This window comes from Artemia franciscana, chromosome 13, assembly GCF_032884065.1.
Source record: "Artemia franciscana chromosome 13, ASM3288406v1, whole genome shotgun sequence".
Lineage (NCBI taxonomy): Eukaryota > Metazoa > Arthropoda > Branchiopoda > Anostraca > Artemiidae > Artemia > Artemia franciscana.
Genome location: NC_088875.1, coordinates 21,068,950 through 21,088,109, shown reverse-complemented (window position 1 = coordinate 21,088,109; position 19,160 = coordinate 21,068,950). Strand labels below are relative to the sequence as shown.

Genomic DNA, 19,160 nt, shown 5'->3' with positions numbered 1-19,160 from the left:
TCGTGTCTCAAAGCTCTTATTCTAAGTCCCGACCGGATCTGGTGACATTGGGGGAAGTTTGGGATGGGGGAACCTAAAATGACGGAAAACGCTTAGATTGGAGGAATCGAGATGAAACTTGGTGGGGAAATAAGCAGAAGTCTTAAATACGTGATTTACATAATTGGAACGGATCCGCTCTATTGGGGGGGGGGGGGGTGTTCTGAAAAATTAGAAAAAATGACCTATTTTCAACTTACGAAGGAGTGATCGGATCTTCATGAAACTTCATATTTAGAAGAACCTCGTAACTCAGATCTCTCATTTTAACACTCAACCGAATCCAGCGTAATTGGGGGGGGGGCAGTTGGGGTGAACCGGAAATCTTAGAAAATACTTAAAGCGGTGAGATCAGGATGAAACTGGATGGAAAGAATAAAAACCTGTCTAAGATACGTGACTGACATAACCGGACCGGATATGCTCTCTTTGGGGTAGTTGGCGGGGGTTAATTTTGAAAAATTAGAAAAAATGGGGTATTTTTAACTTACGAACGGGTGATCGGATCTAAATGTAATTTTATATTTAGAAGGATATCGTGTCTCAAAGCTCTTATTTTAAATCCAACCGGATCTGGTGACATTGGGGGGGAGTTGAGAGGGGGAAACCTGAAACTTTGGAAAACACTTAGAGCGGAGGGATCGGGATGAAACTTGGTGGGAAAAATAAGCACAAGTCCTAGATACATGATTGACATAGCTGGAATGAATCTGCTCTCTTTGGGGTAGTTGGGGGGGGGGGTTAATTCTGAAAAATTAGAAAAAATTAGGTATTTTTAACTTACAAACGGGTGATCGGATCTCAATGAAATTTGATATTTAGAAGGACATGGTGACTCAGAGCTCTTATTTTAAATCCTGACCAGCATTAAGCCTCTTTGTTTCCTTTTAAATCAACCTATGGATTCATAGAATTTTGTTATAGCTCATACAATATGATCTCTTGGCTCTTAGCTGTTCATGCCTTGTGACAAGTGCCATATGAGCTCTTAGCTCTTGTTAATATGCAGAAACTTTTCAAAGGGGTTGACAAATTCCTCAAAATATTAATATAATAGGAAATCATGAAATGAGTTTAGATGAAAAAGAGCCGGCTGCAGCAGCTAAAGCAGAAGATAAATTTTTCTGGAATTGTATAAATTAAAGATGGGTAAAAATAGGGATGCATGACTAACTCTTAAGTGGAAAGCTTTTGTTTTGTTTTTAGTACGAGTTGGATTAATGATTTTTTGCACCCCACAGTAGAACAATGGAATGGGGACAAAAAATGAATTGCTGCCATAAACAAGTATGGCTGTTCACAATGTTTTCGAGTTTTATGTTTAGCTTTTTTCATAAGATAAAACAAGAGGCTCTTTCGATTTGCTTCGTCCCGTCAGTCAAGTTTCAAGATGTTATGCAGTTGAGTATTAGGGCTTTTAAATACATGTTACTATCCCTAAACTATTTCGTAATTATGTTCATTATTTTCTAGGCGTAATAGCTATAGTACTTGTGACGTCCACAGTAACAACGAGTTTTTCCGAGTCCCTGAATTCTACGAAGATGCTTGGAATGAAAGTTATAAGCCAAGCCCGTCAGAAACAAGATTAGAGTCCATCCCGATTCTAAGGCCTGAAAACGAGCTTCTGGATTTTTTCAGACTGTTTGTGAACTACCTAGTTCTTTCCAATGAGTCATTGAACAGAAATGTGTGGTGTGATCTTATGCAGCATGAATTTGAAGATAATCACTTACAGTTTCACGCTTTGATGTTATATCAAACGGACTTGGCAGAGGTCTCAAAGATTTTTGAGAGGCTGAAATTTACAGAGACGGGTCTGTTTTACCTCACATATCAACTTTCAGTTCGTATACTTGCTGGAATGCAGCATTTTCAAACTTCGGAGAATCTGTTTCGTCGTAGTTTCAGGGAGGTAAGTAAATTTCAATGGAAAATGCGCAATACAGCAGTTTAATAGCTAAGAAGGAATATCTTTATAAGTAGAAAAAAATATGTTTTATTTATCTTTCGGTAGTCTTTTGTGTCTGTTTTTTATTTTTGTCTTTTGTATAAATTTTTTAAAGCCGTCGTAAAAAAACCCTGGAGAAAAGGCTTACCTTAGGTGTAAATAAGTATAGCACTTATTCTATTTAGCATTGACGGGGCTTTTATGATACTAAAGGTGTTCTGCCAAACATGTGCCTTAGCACAGGCTTACACAGGATATTTGAAGGAATAGTAGAAACTAGGACTTTGAATACACAAAACTTGAAAGAGACCGGCATCTTTCAATTGATTGATCTTTAAGTAACACAAGTAAAAATCAGCCAGTAAATCTCAAAGATTTTCGCTCTTCTGTAAAGTTTATTTGTCACATCTTGAGTAGGACTTTTCGAGAGCCCAAATTGAGATTTTTTTGACCACAAGACCTCATGAGAGCTGGGCTGAATGAGAGCGCACTGGTGAAGGAGTAAATTCAATATGCTTGGCTATAATGGACAGTGATTGATGAAGACTGTTTAGGTTTTAACATTGTATTGTATCAGATTAACAACGCTTCTTGACTACTAAGGTCCCTGCGTCGGCCCTGCAGTGCATTGCTGCAGCATGATTCGATCTCTGGGTCCCGTATTACCAAGCAAAGGTCAAATCCACTGCGCCACCACAGGACGGCTTTAACATTAAATGTCTTATTCCGAAGTATTCAAATTCTTTTGCCAGCCAATAAACGGAACCGGGACCCAGAGACCCATTGCAAAACCTGGAATACGAATTACCGATTACCGTATGTTACTCCTTTGTCAAGCCAGATCTCCGGGTGTTTTTGTGAAGTCCATATTAAGATACACTTAACGAGTATTCTCAATGTTTAAGTACAAAACCAAGTACATAGATGGGACCACGCAACTTCTAAAGGTAATAGGTGCTCAGAACCTGGTGCCGAAGCTTCTCTCAGAGAAACTTCAAATTGACATGGGTAAGGACGGAATCCCCGCTTTAATACCCATAATATGTGTCACAAAAACATTCAAAACTAAATCTTAAACAGGATAAACCAAACAATTGCAAATAAGATAGTCGCTTAATATTGATAATGTATATCTACTTTCTTTGAAGGAGCAACCATGTATTTATTTATGTATTTATATATTCTGTTGGGCCAACCTGACTGTTATACATATAATGGTAGATGTTAATAAGCTTAGCTAAGCTATGGATGTCATGTCTTGATTTTGTTTGAACGATAATCCCGACGGGGCCATTATTATTTATGTACTAGCTGTTGGCGGGGGCGCTTCGTCCCCCAAGCCCCCCCCCCCCGCACGCATAAGTCGTTACGCGCCACATTAGTTACGCGCCATTGTTGTTATGTCCCTGTGTCCCACCTGTGAATATAGATAGATATATATATGTTTTTAACTACGTAAAACTTGCGAATATACAATATTCTTCGCTGTCCCATTGTCTGTGCATATAAATAGATTGTCAGGTTTACCGACTCTTGAACATCCAACATGTAATTGTCCATGGGAAAACAATCCATATTCAGATCTATACCGCATTTTTCTAATGATTGTCCTTGGGCTTTGTTGATGGTAATTGCTAATTGAATATTCCCTGTGTCCCCGTTGTCATTTATATATCCCTATGTGCCCTTCCGGCGTCCCCGTTGTAGTTGTGTCCTGTGTCCCGGTCGTCATTTATATTCCCTGTTTCCCGGTCGTTATTTATATTCCCTGTGTCCCGCTTGTCATTTGTGTCCCGGTCTGTAATTTCTCTTTGAGTGTCCCGGTCGTTATTTTTCTTCCTTGTGTCTCGGTGTCCTGGTATGTAACGACAATAGATCGATTGTGTTTTAACTTTGTTCACGATCCCATTCTACACATGTAGAAATAGAAGCAGTACGATTAGGTGAAGGCATTCCCAAATGCTTGAGAAGTTTGTTTGCAATAGATAAGCACAAATCTTCAATCATAACTAAAGTGTAGTTATAAATTTCTGTTGTAAAGTCCAAGGTCATATCTGACCTTTCTAGCCGTATTCGGTGGAGTATATTCTCGGCCACTTGCGATTTGTATTTCTCCCATAACCCTGTAGGAGATGAAGGAGAGCAATTTTGCAGAAAGACACGGGCCGTAATGTCATGTCTATGAACCGGCGACTGTCCAGGATGTAAAAGCTGTTGTATCTGATCCCAAGATGGATTATATGTAAATGTAATAAATGACGAATCATTAATCTATAGGCATAATATTTCATTGCGCTGCTTTCTTATCCGTTTCTTTGTTAGTGGCTGGATTTATCAATTTAATATTAAAGCATCGATGATGTAAGCAATTCTTGTCAACTGATTGTTTCGCCTATAAGGAATATTATCTCGAGGTAAGAACTGATCACCGACCATAACGATTGCCAGTTCGTTGATAGTTGCGCATCAGTAGGCATCAATTCGATTGCTGTTTTGAACAGAAGCACTAAATTATTATTTTTGTGGAAAATATGTTGCAACTGGAAACGATAGTCCTGTCAACGTCGTTTTTTTTATCATCAGTATCACTTTCAAGTTTTTTTTTTTTTTTTTTTTTTTTTTACCTTGGCTTGTCTTTCGTCACTATGAAATACATATCGCCGAACCTTTGTTTTTTTAACTAAAATCTGGTAGGCACTGATGACCTTATCCAAGTCAAAATTCCAAATCCAATCATCATCGCTATCATTTTCAGTTTTGATACGTTTTGTCTCTCGCTGTCCAGGTTGATTTTCATCTAACGACGCGGTTTTGCGTTCTTTAGCCGCAAGCTTTTTGGCATTAACTCTTTGAGCAGCTTCCTCGGCTGCTCTTTCTGCCATTGTAGGATTTATACTAAAATTTCTTTTTGAATTAACTATTTGAGCAGCTTCCTCGGCTGTTTCTTCTGTCATTTTAAGATCTATACTAAAAATTTCTCTTTCAAACGCCTTCTTATATACTTATTAAATAAAAAAAAAACTAATTTTTTTAGCTGAAAGTAAGGAGCGACATTAAAACTTAAAACGAACAGAAATTACTCCGTATATAAAATGGGTTGTACCCTCCGCAATCCCTCGCTCTTTACGCTAAAGCTTTTAATTGTTTTAAAATGTAGAATTGTGGTAGAGTCAAACTTTAGCGTAAAGAGCGAGGGATTGCGGAGGGGACAACTCATTTTATATGCGGAGTAATTTCTGTTCGTTTTAAGTTTTAATGTCGCTCCTTACTTTCAGCTAAAAAAATTGGTTTTTATTTAATTTCTGAACGTTTTTGAATTAATGCATGTTTGGTTTTGGCTCTCCGCACATAAATTATTAAAATGAAATTTTTATATTAATTCTTTTCTTGGCTAAATGGCTTTCTCTTAGTTTTGATCAGACGATTTTGAGAAATAAGGGGTGGAGAAGGAGGCCTAGTTGCCCTCCAATTTTTCGGTCGCTTAAAAAGGCAACTAGAACTTTTAATTTTTAACGAACGTTTTTATTAGTAAAAAATATACGTAACTTTTAAATTAGCAACTTACGTAACAAACTTTCATAATCTTATATTTTTATTATGTATACAAGGTGGTTTGTATCCTTGTTAATACCTCGCTCTTTACACTAAATCTTAAGTTTTGTCCCAATTCTTTAAGAATGACCCCTGAATCAGAAAGGCCGTAGAATAAATAGTTGAAATTACTAAAAATACTTTAGCATAAAGAGCGAGGTATTTATCTCCTCCTAAATACCTCGCTCTTTATGCTAAAGTATTTTTAGAACCCCTCATATGCGTAATAATCTCTGTTCGTTTTAAGTTTCATTGCTACTCCTTCCTATCATTTGAAAAAACGTTTTCATGTTTATTTTTCATTGTTTTCTTATAGTAATGCTAGAAAATCATGCGCCCTTTTCCTTGAATTTTTCTTCCCACATGACAGATTCCTCCAAGGAAAGATCCTCCAACATAGCCCCCTCCCCTCAGCCCCACCACCCAAACAAAATAAAATCTCCCTGAAAACGTCTGTACACTTCCCAATAACCATTACTATATGTAAACACTGGTCAAAGTTTGTAACTTGCAGCCCCTCCCCCAGGGATTGTGGGGAAGTAAATCAATCTCAAAATTTTGATCCGATGACTTTGGGAAAAAAATGAGCGTGGGAGGGGGCCTAGATGCCCTCCAATTTTTATGGTCACTTAAAAAGGGCACTAGAACTTTTCATTTCCGTTAGAATGAGCCCTCTTGCGACATTCTAGGACCACTTGGTCGATACGGTGACCCCTGGGAAAAAAAAAAAAAAAAAATAAATAAACACGCACCCGTGATTTGTCTTCTGGCAAAAATAGGGGGTGTTTTCCCCTATTTTCTTAAATAAGGCAAATTTTCTCAGGCTCGTAACTTTTGATGGGTAAGACTAAACTTGATGAAACTTATATATTTAAAATCAGCATTAAAATGCGATTCTTTTGGTGTAGCTATTGGCATCAAAATTCAATTTTTTAGAGTTTTGGTTACTATTGAGCCGGGTCGCTCCTTACTACAGTTCGTTACCACGAACTGTTTGATAATGATGTCATATACAAAGCCTTTGACGTCATGTACAAAGCTTTTGAGGTCATATACAAACATACAAAATACATACATGACGTCATAATGTTCAATCCTTATAATGACGTCAGTCGACAAACATGACCTCAGTCGACACACAAACAACTTATTTATATATAAAGATGGATGTATAATTTTTTTCTTGAAAACGCCTGCATACTTTTTTTTCAAAAATTGGCACCCTGGAATTTTCTGACCTGAAAAAATGATCCTGATTGGGAATGAGTTTGAGAAAATTCATTTAGAGCCTTAATTTTTGAAATATAATTTATGTGAGGGATGTCATTATTATATACATTTCAAGAGCAGAAATTGTATCATTTTCTTCCAGGATTGTCATATCATTTTTTAGTGTCTATGGCGCATGCAAAATTGCACAAAATGTCAAATTACTCTGAGTAGCTAAAGACAAAGAAATGGACCAAGAAACAGTAAGGTTTACATTGAATTGAAAAGGCGAAAGGTGTACAACGCAGTCTGCTGTTAGAAGAAAAAACAAAATTACAACAATTAAAATTGCTTATCGTGCAAAGATACACAGGAAGGAGAAAATGAATTCACGTCAGATTTTTTTAATCACTCTGGAATGGAGAGAAGCTATTTTGGTGTCTGTGAAGGATGAACTGAGCGAAGAATTGAACTCGTGGCAGAAAATAATTATGGGAGTTACGTCCCATTATATACATACAAAGAACAAAAATTACATCATTTTTTACCCAAGTTTTTAATATCTATGACGTATGCGAAACTACTAAAGATGACAAATGACTTTAAACAGCTAAAGAAAAAGGTATGGAACAAGAATAAAAATCACATTGATTTGCAAACGAAAATGTTGCAAAACGAAATCTGCGGTTAGAAGACGAAGCAAAATTACAATATAATGGAGGAAGGTGTTAGTTTAGTGTGTGTGTGTCTATGATCAATGAACAGGAAGGAGGAATTAGTTTTTAACATCTATGACATGGTCAAAATTGCACAAGATGATAATTTAAATAGCTAAAGAAAATGGCACGGAACAAGAAACAAAAATCACATTGTAGTGTAAAGGAAAATGTTGCTTAAAACTAATTAATATCGCGATAATTATGCAATTGCGCAATTTAGATATTTCAGAAATTACAATGGAATTAGGGACGTAATATTTTAGTGCTGTAAAGGATAAACAAGAAGGAGGAATTGAATTCATATCGGAATCTGAAATTCCTGATTTGTCACCCATTGACTGGAAACTAAAGAATAAAACGATGATTATGCCAATGCGTAATTTGGATATTTTAGTGGGTATAGAATTGAAATATCCTTGGTTGCTACTGAATTGTATAACAACGCCATTAAAGCAAAAATATAACGGCTGGGGGAAAGCTGGGAAAGAAGTTTTTTTGGTGTTTATGACGTCATGTGAAATTACACATGATTTTGAATGAATACGAACAGCTAAAGAAAAAGGTAAGGAGTAATGTCTGAGGTAGTGATACACGAAAATGAAGCGCACGCGTTGCTACCAAATTCAGCAAATTACGTTGCTACCTAATTCAGCAACAACAAAGCGTGTTTCATTACGCATGCCATCTGAAAGATCTAAATTGCTCATCAGCATAATTATCGAGTTAGAGTTTAGAAGTCTTGGGATTCCGAATCAGAAATTTCAGCTAAATTGGAAAATTCTGGCGTGAATTGAATTCCTCCTTCCTCACTTATTCAATCGTCCTTCATAGAATCATAACTTATATAAGATTTATATTCTCCTGGGAGGCGATAGATAATCTAGGGTTGCTTTTACTTGCTTCTTTTTTTAGTAGTGCTAAAACAGCGCGTTCCTTCATTCTATTGTAATTTTTATTGTTTCGTGAATGCTTTCTGTTCGATTGATGATGCTCTCTGTCACTTGTCTCCTAACCACACAATTTGTTTTGCATAATTTTCGTATGCTTTCCGTTGTGATTCTTTCTGTTGCTTTTCTTCTAACTGCAGATTCCATTATGCTCATTTTTGTTCGCGATTCTCTGTAACACTCGTTGTTGTATCTCTTCTGAGCATAAATCGTTGTGCATCATTTTGGTTTCCGATTCTTTGTGATTGTCGCAGTCGCATATATTGTAACTAGCAAGCGACTCTTGTGATTCTTGCTGTCGGTTGTCTCCTAACCATATATTTCGTTGTACAATATCTTTTTTAGATTAAATGTGATTCTCATTCTTGCTTGTTCCTTGCAATTTGCTTTAGCTCTTCGGAGTCATTTCTTATGTTGCATGTTTTCGCTTGCGTCATAGATACCAAAAACGATACGATCACCCCCGGACAAAAATGATGGAAGTTGCTCCTTAAATGCATAAGAATGTAATGTCATTTACATGAAAAATATCTTTCAAAAATTAAGGTTCTAAATGGATTTCCCAAAGTCGCCTATCTAAGTAAGTTTTTCAGGCCAGAAAATTGTCAGCATGCCAAGTTCCAGGAAAAAATATTGAACCGTTTTCGAGAAAAAAATACATATATACATTGATACATCACATTAATAGCTTGCTTAAAGAGGGTCGATATATTTAACAATATTGTCAAAATTCTAACTAACTCATTAGATAATTTTTTATTTTTTTTTTTTATAATTCAAATGAGGATGACACTTTCTAACTTTTTATCAGGTGATCCAACGGGCATTGAAAATTCCGAAGAGCAAATTGGATACAAATGAGCTTAAACAGTGTCATGATCTCCTTCAGCAGTCTTGGAAATTCCTTGGAGATGCGATTCAAGGACGGCAGCTGAAGCAGCTTGATCCTAATGTAGACACTGGTCGGTTTGCTGTAGATAGGCAGTATAAAAGTGATACTATCATTGGCCTAGCAATGTAAGTACAAATCTCAACATTTTTTTCAGGATGTTTGAAAAGACAATTCAGGGTTAAAAAATAAATGCAAAATAAAAAATCAGTTGAAAGCTGGTTTTATTTGTATTTTTAGAAACCAATAAAATTTTGTTGATTTTTTAGAATTTTCTTTAGCTTTTAAATAATGAGAAAAGGTTGTTGCAATTACTTGTTAAAATCTAAAATGCCAGATGTGAAGAAATATTGAAAATAAGTTTATCTTGAAATGTGAAAGCGCATAAGATATTTTTTTAAGCACCTTGTCACTAAAATACTAGACACTATTTTTGTGAATAACCTTTATCAGAAGAATTGTTAATACAGACACTGATATTTCAAATGTCGAAAGAACAAACGTGTCTGCCATTTTGATAGCTATAGGACCGTGCATGGGTCAAAATTGTGAAGCAATACAGGCGACAGTATCTGTCGATTTCGGCTCGAACTCTTTAAAGGCGAAACATCAGCCTTTATTATTGTAGATACGAACAATAGGACGCTAGCCATTCTCTAACAGGGCAGCCATATATATATATATATATATATATATATATATATATATATATATATATATATATATATATATATATATATATATATCTATATATATAAAAATAAGTTGTCTGTCCGTTACGCCAGATTATATTTTCTATATATATAAAAGAAAACAAACTAGAATGTAAAAACTGGAAATTGCATAAATATTTCGAAATATTTTGACAATAGATTAAAGTAATTCGAAAAAAGAAAAATGGTAAAAAACTAAAAAAAAAACTAAAAAGAAAAAACTAAAAAAAAAATTAAAAATTGAAAAAATAAAAAAAAGAAAAAACCCAAAAAGAAAAAACATAAAAAAATAAAAAAGATAAAGAACTAAAAAAAACTAAAAAAGCTAAAAAACTAAAAAAAAAGAAAAAACTAAACAAACTGGGAATTGCACAAATATTTCAATATATTTTGACAATATATATAAAAATAAGTTGTCTGTCCATTACGCCAGATTATATCTTCTATATATATAAAAGAAAACAAACTAGAATGTAAAAACTGGAAATTGCATAAATATTTCGAAATATTTTGACAATAGGTTAAAGTAATTCGAAAAAACAAAAATGGTAAAAAACTAAAAACAAAACTAAAAAGAAAAAACTAAAAAAAAACTAAATAAAAAATTAAAAAAAGAAAAAAACTTAAAAAGGAAAAATGTAAAAAAAATAAAAAGGTAAAAAACTAAAAAGAAAAAAAAACTAAAAAAAACCTAAACAGCTAAAAAAAAAGAAAAAACTAAAAAAACTGGGAATTCCACAAATGTTTCAATATATTTTGACAAAAGTTTAAGGTAATTCGAAAACCTTAAAACAGATACCCAAAATTTTGAGGTTTATTATCAATAAAAAGAAGAAACTTAAAAAAGAAAAACTAAAAAAGAAAAAAATAAGAAAAGAAAAAACTAAAAAAGAAAAAAAACTGAAATGAAACTGTATCTATATATCTATATAAATGACGACCAGGACACTCTAAGAGAAATTACAGACTGGGATACCGGGACACAAATGACGACCGGGACACAGGGAATATAAATGACGACCTGGACACAGGGATACAACTCCAACGGGGACGCCGGGGGCACAGGGGGATATATAGATGACGACGGGGACACAGGGAATGTTCGATTAGCAATCACCATCAACAAAGCTCAAGGGCAATCGTTAGAAAAATGCGGTATAGATATGAATACGAATTGTTTCCCATGGACAATTATTATGTTGCATGTTCAAGAGTTGGTAAACCTGACAATCTATTTATATGGACAGACAATAGGACAGCGAAGAATGTTGTATATTCGCAAGTTTTACGTAGTTAAATATATATCTATACTAGCTGTTGGGGTGGCGCTTCGCGCCACCCCAACACCTAGTTGGTGGGGGCGCTTCGCGCCCCCCCCAAGCCCCCCCGCGCGCGTAAGTCGTTACGCGCCATAATAGTTACGCGCCATTGTAGTTGTGTCCCTATGTCCCACCTGTGAATATAGATAGATATATATATATACTAGCTGTTGGGGTGGCGCTTCGCGCCACCCCAACACCTAGTTGGTGGGGGCGCTTCGCGCCCCCCCCAAGCCCCCCCGCGCGCGTAAGTCGTTACGCGCCATAATAGTTACGCGCCATTGTAGTTGTGTCCCTATGTCCCACCTGTGAATATAGATATATATATGTATATATATATATATATAAATATATATATATATATATATATATATATATATATATATATATATATATATATATATATATATATATATATATATATATATATATATATATATATATATATGGTTTTAACTACGTAAAACTTGCGAATATACAACATTCTTTGCTGTCCCATTGTCTTTGCATATAAATAGATTGTCAGGTTTACCGACTCTTGAACATGCAACATATAATGGTCCATGGGAAAACAATCTGTATTCAGATCTATACCTCATGATTCTAATGATTGCCCTTGAGCTTTGTTGATGGTGATTGCTAATCGACCATTCCCTGTCCCGGTGTCCCGGTCGTCATTTATATCCCCCTGTTTCCCCCGGTGTCCCCGTTGTAGTTGTGTCCCTGTGTCCCGGTCGTCATTTATATTCCCTGTGTCCCGGTCGTCATTTGTATCCCGGTGTCCCGGTCTGTATATACATTCGTTTTTTAGTTTTGTTTTTCTCCTTTATTTTTTTCCTTTTTTTTCTTTTTTAGTTTATTTAGATTTTTAGATTTTTTAGTTTTTTTATTAGTTTTTAGTTTTTTTTTCTTTTTAGTTTTTTTGTAGTTTTTACCTTCTTTTTAGTTTTGTTAGTTTTTTTTTTAACTTATGTCCTGGTCGTCATTTATACTCCCTGTGTCCCGGTGCTTTGTTGATTGCTAATCGAACATTCCTTTTGTCCTGGTCGCTTTCTCTTTGAGTGTCGTCATTTATTTTTTTCTTTTTTAGTTCTTTTAGTTTTTACCTTTTTTAGTTTTTTAGATGAAAATTTTTTTTAGTTTTTTCCTTTTTTTCTTTTTAGTTTTTTATTGGTTTTTACCTTTATTTTAGCTTATTTTTCAGTTTTTTCCTTTTTTTAGTTTTTTTTATTTTTTATTTTTTTTAGTTTTTTACCTTTTTTTAGTTTTTTTAGTTTTTTTAGTTTTTTTAGTTTTTTAGCTTTTTTACTTTTTTTATTAGTTTTTAGTTTTTTTTGTAGTTTTTGCCTTTTTTTTAGTTTTTTCAGTTTTTTTTTAGTTTTTTATTGGTTTTTACCTTTATTTTAGCTTATTTTTCAGTTTTTTTCCTTTTTTTTAGTTTTTTTTAGTTTTTAGTTTTTTTAGTTTTTTACCTTTTTTTAGTTTTTTTAGTTGTTTTAGTTTTTTAGCTTTTTTATTTTTTTTATTAGTTTTTAGTTTTTGTTGTAGTTTTTGCCTTTTTTTAGTTTTTTTAGTTTTTTAGCTTTTTTATTAGTTTTTAGTTTTTTTTGTAGTTTTTGCCTTTTTTTAGTTTTTTTAGTTTCTTAGCTTTTTTATTTTTTTTATTAGTTTTTAGTTTTTTTTGTAGTTAGTTTTTTTAGTTTTTTACCTTTTTTAGTTTTTTTAGTTTTTTTAGTTTTTTAGCTTTTTTATTTTTTTTTATTAGTTTTTAGTTTTTTTTGTAGTTTTTGCCTTTTTTTAGTTTTTTTAGTTTTTTAGCTTTTTTATTAGTTTTTAGTTTTTTTTGTAGTTTTTGCCTTTTTTTAGTTTTTTTAGTTTTTTAGCTTTTTTATTTTTTTTATTAGTTTTTAGTTTTTTTTGTAGTTTTTGCCTTTTTTAGTTTTTTCAGTTTTGACGTCACCTGATCCAGTTTTTTCAGGTGACGTCACCTGATCCAAATAGATTGTCAGGTTTACCGACTCTTGAACATGCAACATATAATGGTCCATGGGAAAACAATCTGTATTCAGATCTATACCTCATGATTCTAATGATTGCCCTTGAGCTTTGTTGATGGTGATTGCTAATCGACCATTCCCTGTCCCGGTCGTCATTTATATCCCCCTGTTTCCCCGGTGTCCCCATTGTAGTTGTGTCCCTGTGTCCCGGTCGTCATTTATATTCCCTGTGTCCCGGTCGTCATTTGTATCCCGGTGTCCCGGTCTGTATATACATTCGTTTTTTAGTTTTGTTTTTCTCCTTTGTTTTTTTCCTTTTTTTCTTTTTTAGTTTATTTAGATTTTTAGATTTTTTAGTTTTTTATTAGTTTTTAGTTTTTTTTTCTTTTTAGTTTTTTGTAGTTTTTACCTTCTTTTTAGTTTTGTTAGTTTTTTTTTTTTACTTATGTCCTGGTCGTCATTTATACTCCCTGTGCCCCGGTGCTTTGTTGATTGCTAATCGAACATTCCTTTTGTCCTGGTCGCTTTCTCTTTGAGTGTCGTCATTTATTTTTTTCTTTTTTAGTTCTTTTAGTTTTTACCTTTTTTAGTTTTTTTTAGTTTTTTCGATGAAAATTTTTTTTAGTTTTTTCCTTTTTTTCTTTTTAGTTTTTTATTGGTTTTTACCTTTATTTTAGCTTATTTTTCAGTTTTTTCCTTTTTTTTAGTTTTTTTTTTATTTTTTATTTTTTTTAGTTTTTTACCTTTTTTTAGTTTTTTTAGTTTTTTTAGTTTTTTAGCTTTTTTACTTTTTTTTATTAGTTTTTAGTTTTTTTTGTAGTTTTTGCCTTTTTTTAGTTTTTTCAGTTTTTTTTTAGTTTTTTATTGGTTTTTACCTTTATTTTAGCTTATTTTTCAGTTTTTTCCTTTTTTTTAGTTTTTTTTAGTTTTTAGTTTTTTTAGTTTTTTACCTTTTTTAGTTTTTTAGCTTTTTTATTTTTTTTATTAGTTTTTAGTTTTTTTGTAGTTTTTGCCTTTTTTTATTTTTTTTAGTTTTTTAGCTTTTTTATTAGTTTTTAGTTTTTTTTTGTAGTTTTTGCCTTTTTTTAGTTTTTTTAGTTTTTTAGCTTTTTTATTTTTTTTATTAGTTTTTAGTTTTTTTTGTAGTTAGTTTTTTTAGTTTTTTACCTTTTTTTAGTTTTTTTAGTTTTTTTAGTTTTTTAGCTTTTTTATTTTTTTTATTAGTTTTTAGTTTTTTTTGTAGTTTTTGCCTTTTTTTAGTTTTTTTAGTTTTTTAGCTTTTTTATTAGTTTTTAGTTTTTTGTAGTTTTTGCCTTTTTTTAGTTTTTTTAGTTTTTTAGCTTTTTATTTTTTTTATTAGTTTTTAGTTTTTTTTGTAGTTTTTGCCTTTTTTTAGTTTTTTCAGTTTTGACGTCACCTGATCCAGTTTTTTCAGGTGATGTCACCTGATCCACAGATCCACACACAGACAACTTATTTTTATATATATAGATAGAAGATATAATCTGGCGTAACGGACAGACAACTTATTTTTATATATATAGATATAGATATATATATATATATATATATATATATATATATATATATATATGGTTTTAACTACGTAAAACTTGCGAATATACAACATTCTTTGCTGTCCCATTGTCTTTGCATATAAATAGATTGTCAGGTTTACCGACTCTTGAACATGCAACATATAATGGTCCATGGGAAAACAATCTGTATTCAGTTCTGTACCTCATGATTCTAATGATTGCCCTTGAGCTTTGTTGATGGTGATTGCTAATCGACCATTCCCTGTCCCGGTGTCCCGGTCGTCATTTACATCCCCCTGTTTCCCCCGGTGTCCCCGTTGTAGTTGTGTCCCTGTGTCCCGGTCGTCATTTATATTCCCTGTGTCCCGGTCGTCATTTGTATCCCGGTGTACCGGTCTGTATATACATTCGTTTTTTAGTTTTGTTTTTCTCCTTTATTTTTTTCCTTTTTTTTTTCTTTTTTAGTTTATTTAGATTTTAGTTTTGTTAATTTTTTTTTTTACTTATGTCCTGGTCGTCATTTATACTCCCTGTGTCCCGGTGCTTTGTTGATTGCTAATCGAACATTCCTTTTGTCCTGGTCGCTTTCTCTTTGAGTTTCGTCATTTATTTTTTTCTTTTTTAGTTCTTTTAGTTTTTACCTTTTTTAGTTTTTTAGTTTTTTAGATGAAATTTTTTTTTAGTTTTTTCCTTTTTTTCTTTTTAGTTTTTTATTGGTTTTTACCTTTATTTTAGCTTATTTTTCAGTTTTTTCCTTTTTTTTAGTTTTTTTTTTATTTTTTATTTTTTTTTTAGTTTTTTACCTTTTTTTAGTTTTTTTAGTTTTTTTAGTTTTTTAGCTTTTTTACTTTTTTTATTAGTTTTTAGTTTTTTTTGTAGTTTTTGCCTTTTTTTAGTTTTTTTCAGTTTTTTTTTTAGTTTTTTATTGGTTTTTACCTTTATTTTAGCTTATTTTTCAGTTTTTTCCTTTTTTTTTAGTTTTTTTTAGTTTTTAGTTTTTTTCGTTTTTTACCTTTTTTTTAGTTTTTTTAGTTTTTTTAGTTTTTTAGCTTTTTTATTTTTTTTATTAGTTTTTAGTTTTTTTTGTAGTTTTTGCCTTTTTTTAGTTTTTTTAGTTTTTTAGCTTTTTTATTAGTTTTTAGTTTTTTTTTGTAGTTTTTGCCTTTTTTTAGTTTTTTAGTTTTTTAGCTTTTTTATTTTTTTTATTAGTTTTTAGTTTTTTTTGTAGTTTTTGCCTTTTTTAGTTTTTTCAGTTTTGACGTCACCTGATCCAGTTTTTTCAGGTGACGTCACCTGATCCATCCACAGACAGACAACTTATTTTTATATCTTCTATATATATAAAAATAAGTTGTCTGTGGATGGATGGATGATGTGTCAGGTGACGTCACCTGAAAAAACTGGATCAGGTGACGTCAAAACTGAAAAAACTAAAAAAAGGCAAAAACTACAAAAAAAAACTAAAAACTAATAAAAAAAATAAAAAAGCTAAAAAACTAAAAAAACTATAAAGGTAAAAACCAATAAAAAACTAAAAAAAAAACTGAAAAAACTAAAAAAAGGCAAAAACTACAAAAAAAACTAAAAACTAATAAAAAAAGTAAAAAAGCTAAAAAACTAAAAAAACTAAAAAAAGATAAAAAACTAAAAAAAATAAAAAATAAAAAAAACTAAAAAAAAGGAAAAAACTGAAAAATAAGCTAAAATAAAGGTAAAAACCAATAAAAAACTAAAAAAAAAAGGAAAAAACTAATAAATGACGACACTCAAAGAGAAAAAAAAGGCAAAAACTACAAAAAAAACTAAAAACTAATAAAAAAATATCTATATATATAAAAATAAGTTGTCTGTGGATGGATGGATGGATGTGTCAGGTGACGTCACCTGAAAAAAAACTGGATCAGGTGACGTCAAAACTGAAAAAACTAAAAAAAGGCAAAAACTACAAAAAAAACTAAAAACTAATAAAAAAAATAAAAAAGCTAAAAAACTAAAAAAACTATAAAGGTAAAAACCAATAAAAAACTAAAAAAAAAAACTGAAAAAACTAAAAAAAGGCAAAAACTACAAAAAAAACTAAAAACTAATAAAAAAAGTAAAAAAGCTAAAAAACTAAAAAAACTAAAAAAAGGTAAAAAACTAAAAAAAATAAAAAATAAAAAAAACTAAAAAAAAGGAAAAAACTGAAAAATAAGCTAAAATAAAGGTAAAAACCAATAAAAAACTAAAAAAAAAAGGAAAAACTAATAAATGACGACACTCAAAGAGAAAAAAAAGGCAAAAACTACAAAAAAAACTAAAAACTAATAAAAAAAATAAAAAAGCTAAAAAACTAAAAAAACTATAAAGGTAAAAACCAATAAAAAACTAAAAAAAAAACTGAAAAAACTAAAAAAAGGCAAAAACTACAAAAAAAACTAAAAACTAATAAAAAAAGTAAAAAAGCTAAAAAACTAAAAAAACTAAAAAAAGGTAAAAAACTAAAAAAAATAAAAAATAAAAAAACTAAAAAAAAGGAAAAAACTGAAAAATAAGCTAAAATAAAGGTAAAAACCAATAAAAAACTAAAAAAAAAAGGAAAAAACTAATAAATGACGACACTCAAAGAGAAAAAAAAGGCAAAAACTACAAAAAAAAACTAAAAACTAATAAAAAAATATCTTCTATATATATAAAAATAAGTTGTCTGTGGATGGATGGATGGATGTGTCAGGTGACGTCACCTGAAAAAAACTGGATCAGGTGACGTCAAAACTGAAAAAACTAAAAAAAGGCAAAACTAAAAAAAAAACTAAAAACTAATAAAAAAATAAAAAAGCTAAAAAACTAAAAAAACTATAAAGGTAAAAACCAATAAAAAACTAAAAAAAAAACTGAAAAAACTAAAAAAAGGCAAAAACTACAAAAAAAACTAAAAACTAATAAAAAAAGTAAAAAAGCTAAAAAACTAAAAAAACTAAAAAAAGGTAAAAAACTAAAAAAATAAAAAATAAAAAAAACTAAAAAAAGGAAAAAACTGAAAAATAAGCTAAATAAAGGTAAAAACCAATAAAAAACTAAAAAAAAAAAAGGAAAAAACTAATAAATGACGACACTCAAAGAGAAAAAAAAGGCAAAAACTACAAAAAAAACTAAAAACTAATAAAAAAAATAAAAAAGCTAAAAAACTAAAAAAACTAAAAAAAGGCAAAAACTACAAAAAAAACTAAAAACTAATAAAAAAGCTAAAAAACTAAAAAAACTAAAAAAAGGCAAAAACTACAAAAAAACTAAAAACTAATAAAAAAAATAAAAAAGCTAAAAAAACTAAAAAAAATAAAAAAAACTAAAAAAAGGTAAAAAACTAAAAAAACTAAAAACTAAAAAAAACTAAAAAAGGTAAAAACTAAAAGAACTAAAAAAGAAAAAAATAAATGACGACACTCAAAGAGAAAGCGACCAGGACAAAAGGAATGTTCGATTAGCAATCAACAAAGCACCGGGACACAGGGAGTATAAATGACGACCCGGGGGAAACAGGGGGATATAAATGACGACCGGGACAAAAAAACTAAAAAGAAAAAAAAACTAAAAACTAATAAAAAAACTAAAAAATCTAAAAATCTAAATAAGCTAAAAAAGAAAAAAAAAGGAAAAAAATAAAGGAGAAAAACAAAACTAAAAAACGAATGTATATACAGACCGGGACACCGGGATACAAATGACGACCGGGACCCGGGACACAGGGAATATAAATGACGACCGGGACACAGGGGACACAACTCCGGTACACCGGGATACAAATGACGACCGGGACACAGGGAATATAAATGACGACCGGGACACAGGGACACAACTACAACGGGGACACCGGGGGGAAACAGGGGGATATAAATGACGACCGGGACAAAAAAACTAAAAAGAAAAAAAAACTAAAAACTAATAAAAAAACTAAAAAATCTAAAAATCTAAATAAGCTAAAAAAGAAAAAAAAAGGAAAAAAATAAAGGAGAAAAACAAAACTAAAAAACGAATGTATATACAGACCGGGACACCGGGATACAAATGACGACCGGGACCCGGGACACAGGGAATATAAATGACGACCGGGACACAGGGACACAACTACAACGGGGACACCGGGGGAAACAGGGGGATGTAAATGACGACCGGGACACCGGGACAGGGAATGGTCGATTAGCAATCACCATCAACAAAGCTCAAGGGCAATCATTAGAATCATGAGGTATAGATCTGAATACAGATTGT

The 19,160-nt window shown here is 31.4% G+C and overlaps 2 protein-coding genes across 2 annotated transcripts in view; one reads left to right on the top strand and one right to left on the bottom strand.

The window, feature by feature from the left end:
* LOC136034648 (elongation factor Tu-like) overlaps positions 1-19,160 on the bottom strand; it is a 235,032-nt gene that overhangs the window by 138,411 nt on the left and 77,461 nt on the right. The gene's annotated exons all lie outside the window — the stretch shown is intronic.
* On the top strand, positions 1,508-10,030 carry LOC136034644 (uncharacterized). The gene is made up of 2 exons (XM_065715945.1): positions 1,508-1,954; positions 9,268-10,030. Exons 1-2 carry the CDS (start codon positions 1,745-1,747, stop codon positions 9,475-9,477), a joined length of 420 nt encoding a protein of 139 aa, XP_065572017.1. The 5' UTR covers positions 1,508-1,744; the 3' UTR covers positions 9,478-10,030.

Excerpts from the sequence above, each read along its gene's own strand:
- LOC136034644 (XM_065715945.1), top strand. The coding sequence starts at position 1,745 with ATGCAGCATGAATTTGAAGATAATCACTTACAGTTTCACGCTTTGATG. Across the intron at positions 1,955-9,267 it reads TTCGTCGTAGTTTCAGGGAG|GTGATCCAACGGGCATTGAA; the intron begins GTAAGTAAATTT and ends ACTTTTTATCAG.